The 8,115-nt window shown below is 29.5% G+C and overlaps 1 protein-coding gene across 1 annotated transcript; it reads left to right on the top strand.

Moving 5' to 3' along the window:
• Positions 1 to 4,809: 4,809 nt before the first annotated feature.
• LOC101511607 (protein ESSENTIAL FOR POTEXVIRUS ACCUMULATION 1-like) lies at positions 4,810 to 7,748 on the top strand. Its single transcript, XM_073364963.1, has 5 exons — positions 4,810 to 5,304; positions 5,544 to 5,824; positions 6,544 to 6,737; positions 6,868 to 6,927; positions 7,174 to 7,748. The coding sequence occupies exons 2-4, from the start codon at positions 5,733 to 5,735 to the stop codon at positions 6,888 to 6,890; spliced, it is 309 nt and encodes a 102-aa protein (XP_073221064.1). The 5' UTR covers positions 4,810 to 5,304; positions 5,544 to 5,732; the 3' UTR covers positions 6,891 to 6,927; positions 7,174 to 7,748.
• The last annotated feature ends 367 nt before the right edge of the window (positions 7,749 to 8,115 follow it).

Raw genomic sequence — 8,115 nt, 5'->3', positions numbered from 1 at the left:
TAAACACATTTCAAACTCCTTTCTAAGAAAGTACAATGATTCTTAATTCGAGTTTCTTCCCATAATCTCTTGTTTGAGCAAGATCCACATTTTAATAACATCTCTTTTTTATATAGGTAATCTCTTTTTTTCATAAAGGTAGAGTAGGTGTTTGTAGAGTATTAATAATTATATATTTTTATTTTATGAGTTTCTTTAAATAAATAAATATTGGCTAATATGGGAGATTAATTTATTCAATTAAAAAGACTAAACACTATAAAAGAGCATAATTTATCTCTTTCTCTCTCGTGTCATTTCTAATTCTCCTATGACAATATATTTTGGTCTTTTTTTCTCTCTCTAAAAAATTTATTTGATGTATTTATTTGAATTTATTTGATGTATTTTAATTTGAAAATATGATTTTCTTTGATTTATGATTTACTATTTATTTGTGTTATATCTTATCTTTATTTGTGTTATATCTTATCTTTATTTGTGTTTCTTACTATTGGAACTGGAAAATGAAATATATATTAATGATTTTGGAATATTTTACTATGTTAATTAAAGTGATCAATTAGAAAACTAATTAGTCATATATTGAAAATTTAAAATAATATTTATATTTAAATAATTTTTTTTTACTAAATTGATACATATTATGAAAAGAAGAAGTATATAATAAAATTACACCATTAGTAGACCATCTTTTAAAAAAAAAAAATTAGTCGAAACATATGAAGAGCATGTTGGAAATACTTTAATTAGTAGAATGATGAATACATTCAATTAACTGTGAGATACAGAGTGTTTGCCACTATAATTCATTTTCAACAAACTATAATATCATAACAAGAATATGTGGAAAAAAAACTACCATCTCTCAATGGTGCTTTATAATGGTGAGATTGAGAACAAAAATAATAGTAGAAAAAGTTAAGGTTGGATATAAGAATGGAGAAAATGGAACCACGAGAGTTTTTAATAAAAAATCAAAAAAAAAAATTTATTTGTTTTATAGTTTAGAAGATGAGGTATAACCGCTTAAAAATTTATCGTTTTATCTAATAAAATATAATTTTCAAAATTATTTGTAGATAATTTATTTTAAATTTTATTTTAAAAATAATTGAAAAGTTAAATATTTAATTTATAAATTTATTGCAGTTTATTAATTGAACAATTAATCAAATTATGATTTCAATAAGTAAAATGTTATCTTGGAATTTTTTTGTGAACTTATTAAGTGAAAAGGTATTTTAAAATTTTACTATGAATCAAATAATAAAATAAATGATAAAGTTACATTAGGATTTTGTTGCGGATTATTCTTGTAGAAAATATCTACATTAAATTCACAAAAAAAAAATTTTTTAAATATTTATAAGCGAACTTTGGATCCACTATAAATATGTTTTATTGAAGTAAATGTATAGAAAAACTTTAAACAAAGTCATACATGCAGAAAATTTCCGAAGCTAAATGTACATTAAACGACATGTTTTTAAAAGTGGTCATCATAATATTCATTGTGAAAAAACTATTATATTATAACCATACAATCTAGTGACATACCATGAAAATAACCTCCATGGTGCTATATATATACTTGTTTACATCTTTACCAGATATGCGACTATCAAAATATATCATCTCCTTATTGTATAGTTCAAATTCATTAATAAATTTATCAATCATTTTGAAGTAAGACTTTGTTAAAATCTTGCAGGATGAGAACCTTGAACACATCACGTTTTGCTAGCTCGTCACGATGCTTGTTTCAACAGATTTTTGTTTCATGTGTTTTCATCTTACTCATAGTGGTAAGAACTGGTGGATATAAAAAGGTGATTGCATCTCCTCGCCTTGTTGAAGTGGATCACCAAGGTTATCCTACATGGTTTTCTACTGATGACCATATCTTGTTGTCTGAGCTTCAAAAAGGTCTAGCTCGACCCAGTACCATTGTGGCCAAGGATGATAGTGGTCAATATAAAACAGTTACAGCCGCTATTAACTCGTACCCAAAGAATCATCGAGGAAGATATGTTATATATGTTAAAATGGGTGTCTACAATGAGTACATTACTATCGACTCTAAAAAAAATAAAATTTTATTATACGGTGATGGCTCTACAAACACAATTATCACCGGAAACAAGAGCGTTCAGAATGGACTTTCATTATCCGAAACACCCACATTTTGTAAGTTAATCATTAATTCTCACTATTTTATTTATCTATTTTTCTTTAAGTTAATAGAGAGTATAAAGTTATGTTGATAATTTTGTTAGTTGAGAAGAGGGAGAGAGAAAATGTTGAATAGAGATCTCTTATGTTAATCTAGTATGTTTATTAGTTCTTAATTTGTTAGTTTATTGCAAATCATGTACAATAGTTATGTTAATTAAGAAGAGAGCAACAAAATATTTTATGTTAATAGAGAATTTATTTAAAAATTGCTTGTAAAAATTTAATGCAAAATTTGAGTAATTTTTATTTATGTAGGTGAACGAAAATGAAATATGATGTGTAATTATCTAATTAATCTTATGTGAATTAATTTTTGGATATTTAAATGTTCTTCCAGCCACCTTTGGTGAAGATTTCATTGCCATGTCAATTGCATTTGAGAATAAAGCTGGTCCAAAAGCTCAACAAGCAGTAGCACTTCGTGTTGAAGGTGATCGCTCAGTATTCTTCCGGTGTGCATTTCTTGGTTATCAAGACACATTGTACGCAAACAAAGGTTATCAATTCTATCGTAACTGTGAGATTTATGGAACCATTGATTTTATCTTTGGTAAGTCGGGTACTACCTTGATCCAGAACTCTAAGATCTTGGTAAGGAAGCTCATTCAAGGACAACAAAATGTTGTGGTGGCAGATGGATCATACAACAAGGAAAAGCACACGGGAATAGTTCTCCAAAACTGCTCCATGATGCCAGACATTGAGCTATATCCTTATCGGTTTATAGTGAAGACTTACTTGGCAAGGCCATGGGAGGCTTTTTCAAGGGCAATCTTCATTAACAATTATTTTGATGATTTTATTCAACGAGATGGATATATGATATGAAAACCTAATGAAACAAACACTGAAAACTCGTACTTCGCTGAGTTTGGAAACATTGGACCCGGTGCCAATGCTACATCAAGAGTTAAATGGGCAAAATGTGTCATTACTAAAGATAAAGCTGTTAGATTCTTTGTATTTTGATTATAACTATAATTGTTATATGTAATATTATTGTGTGTCGATCAAATCCTTAATTATCAAAGAAAAAATAATTTACAATTAGTATTATTTCTATACATACCAAAATTTGAATCCACGCTATGCACATAAATTACGTATTAAATTAATTTAATACAAAGTAAAGTTACATATATAACATAAGAATACTCCAAGGTTTCTATTAATAATATTAAACTTGAATATATACTAGATTCACACCTATATGTGCGAAAAATAAACTACCATATAAATCTATAAAAAAAATAACGTATCAATATAAGTTATCAAGTGTAATACAAAAGCATAATAATCATATAAAAAAAACATAAAATCGTATAATAAACTATTTTATATTTTGAAATACTTATTTATAAAACTATATTTTATGTAATATTTGAATCTCGATCACTTTAGTGATGATAAACTGAGTTTTGTTGTATAATTCATCAGTTTTGTCTATATTCCTCAATAACATGACCGATACCCTACTTTGAACCTCAATACATGATTTAGAAGACTAAATACATTAGAATTGTCATTAAGAAACTCGTTTGTTTATATATATAATGTGTATATATATATATATATATATATATATATATAATTCTTGTTTTTAAATTGTAAGACTTTATTGATTGGAAGCTAATTATTTCACTTTACTGTGTTACGCTATATATGTTTTTCTTATGGATTTAAGAATGATTGTTATTAATGATAGAAATACAACGAGACAAAGTCAATATATTTGGGGTTACGACAGTGTTGTTCTAGTTCGTTTGTTACGACAGTGTTTCAACACGAGACAGCGTATGTGGATCTCGTGTTGAAAATTGTCTACCTTTGAATGAAGTAAATAAATAACTCGCATTACTAAGAATTATAATTAATCGAATAGAACAAAATAGTTCACATAGTCTTAGGACATATGAGCTAACATAATAGAGTTAAAAAGTGTCCTACAAAAATTACTTATAAAATCTAAATGCTATGATGGCTCAATGTCTATTGGATATAAAGATATATAATTTAGAGATTTTTTCAATTCTTTCTCTTGCTCTCTACAAATTCAACCATCTTCATTTTGTCTTCCTTAACTATCCATCGCACAAAACTCGAAACAGTACCACACTTTTTGCACCAATCTCCAAATGTGCAAAGGTGGCCGCACTAGTGCATTTTAACCTTGTTACATCGTCGATATTAGATCGGTTGTTATACATCCAATGTAATAAGCAAGATGGTGACAAATTTGTTATTATGGTAAACTTTGTTAGATCTGTTCTAATTGAACTGTTCTAACAAACACATTAAAAAAATAAAACTACAAAAAAAAATTATGGTAAATTTATTATTATAAAAAACTTTATTAGATCAGTTCTAATTGAACTGATCTAACATACATATTAAAAATAAAAATAAAAACTGCACACACAAAAAAACTATGATAAATTTATTATTATAGTAAATTTTGTTAGATCTATTTTAATTGAACTGTTCTAACATATACATTAAAAAAAAAAACTACACACAAAAAAAAAACAGTGACAAATTTGTTATTATTTATTAGATCTGTTTTATTAGACCGATCTAACAAGTTTTTAAAAAAAAAATTCCCTAAGTTAACAAGTCACATAGTTCGTTTCATTTTTTCCGTAAGTTAACTAAATTCCCTTTCATTTTTTCATCACATAGTTCGTTCTTCTTCATCCTTCTGCAAACCCACGGATCTAAACATCGTTCGTTCTGCTTCATCCTTCTGCAAACCCACGAATCCAAACATCGTTCGTTCTTCTTCATCCTTCTGCAAACCCACAAACCCACGAATCCAAACCCGCGAATCCAAACCTGCGAATCCAAATCCATTTTTCATCCTTCAACATTCGTTTTTCATCAAACCCAACCACATTTAACCTTCATCCTTCAGTGAAAACGTTTTCATCCTTCCACATTTAACCTTCATTCTTCAGTGAAAACGTGAATCGTGATTCGCAGCTTTTAGCCTTCATCGTCGGCGAGTTGGTCCGGCGCAGCTTTCAGTCAATTTCTTTCACTATCGAGAAGTGTTTGTGGCTTTCTCCGGTAATTTTCTAATAATTTTTGTTTGTTACTCAACAATCTAAAATTATTTCATTGTTAATTATTCTTATTATTAATCTTTAATTGATAGAGAAATTTGAGTAGTAGTAGTTATGCTAATTTTCAATCATCCTTTAAAATTGCATGCTATGTGTTTGTGATATTGTCTCTGTTAATAATAAGTCTAATGCTATAATTCTAATAAGTACTATTATAAGCTCAAAGTTTGATACATTTTTCAGACACAATTTTGATTCCTGACAAATTGACGCACGCTTGAGAGTTGCACAAATTCAAAGGACTATGCATATATATATATATATATACTTATTCTTATATGATGATAAAGTTCATTGGCTTTGGAATGCGTCAAAATTAAAGCTGATCTGACTCCTCCTACCTCATGCCAATGCTCAAACAACTAAATTCAGATGAATTCGCATGCTTCCCATCAATCAAAATATAAAGTGGATGATGATTTGTTCTGGGGTCCAATTGAACAATCCAAGCAAGAAACTAAGCAGTATGACTTCTGTCTCTTTGATGTTTTATCAAATATATGCATGTTTGGTTTTGATTAGTTTATATGGAAGTTTTTCCACCGAAACATCCTGAATATTTTGTCCACCAGTTTTTCAAAAGAAAAATAAGCTTCCAAATGCATCTTTCTAAAGAATGTGAACAATCATCTCTTTGACAGTTTTTATTTTTGAATGATTTCCCATGAAGGTCACTAAACTGCGCCCATGTGCATTTACATACCTTCCTGAAATTGTTGAGTTTTGTTGCATCTGCTGATTATACATGTATGTATATCTAACATGCAATTAAATTTTGCTATGTATCACATGCCACAAGTAGAGTACAATTTTGCTATGTATCACATGCTGCAAGTAGTGTACAGAGCAGGGTTTATTAGCTAAAAAATAGGTTTTAGTCTATTTTTTAATTTTCTGCTTGCAAATTGCATATAAAACAGTTGTTGTTTAACCTTGTATATCTTAGGTTCCCAAAATTTTGTTGTTGAGGATAAGTCTCTTTTGCCTCATTCTCTTGCTTTATTGGGGGATTGGAGAATTGTGTGCCTTTTATTACAAGACTTGGACATGCTTAAGTAAAATATTCAATCCAAGTGTAGATGACTGAAAGTTGTTTGCATATAAATATCCAGTTTTGAGGGAGAGAGTCAGATTTTCCTTGCATATGTCCCGTGATTGATTTGTTTGCTGTATTTGTAAGCAGGTCAGATTTTCCTCAGCTGGCTAGCCAGGGAAGCTGGGGTTCGAAAAATGTACCCCTCAAAGGTAATTCACCAGGATTTTTAACCCGGCAGAAATCAGCAAGTGGCAAGCCAACTGAGCGACCTCTACAATCACCACCTGCCTCTTCTCCATCGGCGCTGAAACTGAAAAAAGATGCCATGACTAAGCATTCTGGTATGAAAAGATATATTGCTTCCACTTTCTTAGTTTAATCCAATTGAGTCCTTTTGTTTGATCCTCTAAATTGGATCAATAGATGATTCTCTAGACTACTGATGCATAGTTTGTTTGATTAAATTTTCAGAGGCCATGGGCTTCAGAGATTAGTGTGAGAATGAGTGTGTTAAGCTCATTGGGACAAAAGGTACTTATACTATTTCAGTTTTTTATTGCGGGTTTATGATATGTGAAATGTGTGTAATAGGATTTGATGTAATGTTTAAATATGATACCATGGGGATTAATGATTAACGCTGGGTATAGGATTTGATGTATGTTCGTTTATTATTATGACTTTGCTTGAATCCTTCAGCTGATAGATTTATGGTTAAGAGCATGTTATTCTTGATGCACAATTAAATGTCTTAAACTCTTTTTGGTGGTATGGCAGATACAAGTTTCCTTGAATTTTGCTTGAAGCAATCCAGATCAGAAGCTGAGACCCTTCTTATAGAAAACCTTGGATCGTATGACCCTGACCATCAATTCATTGATAAATTCCTCAATTACAAAGAGTTGTTACCATCGGATGTGTTGGACATAGCTTTCCAGAGTAGGCATGACAAGAAAGTTAACGGACTTGGTGTCGCTGCTGGTGGCATGGCATCAGCTAAAGCTGCAGATATACAGGATGTGGACCAAACTGAAGGATCCTCCAAAGGAGGTGGAAAGAAGAAGGGGAAAAAGGTTAGCCCTTTAGTTTTGGGATTTAATGTTGTGAGTAACCGGATCATGATTGGTGAGATCCAGACTGTAGAAGATTAAGATAAGATTACAATTAAATTTTATGCATGATGTTGTTGCGGTAGATGTACATACATTTTGGTCGCATATTGTAAATGCTTTTGTTCGATTTAGGATATTTATTTCCTACACAGACTGTAGCAGCATTTAAGATATTTATTTCCTACACTTGTATCATTTTAGTATCTTTAGATTGTTAATAGAAGATAATGTTTTTTTTAACTAGTGAATATTATGTAGCTCTAAATTTCATAATTTAGATTTTGTAAAAAAATTATGACTCATTGTCATTGATTTTTAAATGTAAAGCTTCGTACGAAGTTTTGTTTTTTATGGTTGAATGAGAAATTCTAGTTAATAATGTAATATGTGAAATAATGAGGATGCATATGTAAAGGGTGAAAGTTATAAAGAACAAAAAATTAAAAATTTAATTATTTAAATCGATTGGCTCATCGATAAAATAAACAATTTTGAATATGACTTATAATATTGGTTCAAATTTAACCGATGTAATAAATCAATTTTGAATTTGACTTATTATATTGGTTCAAATTTAATCGATCTAATAGATTAATTTTGAATTTGA

The sequence above is a fragment of the Cicer arietinum genome, chromosome 2 (genome assembly GCF_000331145.2).
Source record: "Cicer arietinum cultivar CDC Frontier isolate Library 1 chromosome 2, Cicar.CDCFrontier_v2.0, whole genome shotgun sequence".
Classification (NCBI taxonomy): domain Eukaryota; kingdom Viridiplantae; phylum Streptophyta; class Magnoliopsida; order Fabales; family Fabaceae; genus Cicer; species Cicer arietinum.
Note: the sequence above shows the minus strand (reverse complement) of the source record. Positions and strands in the feature narration are given on the sequence as shown.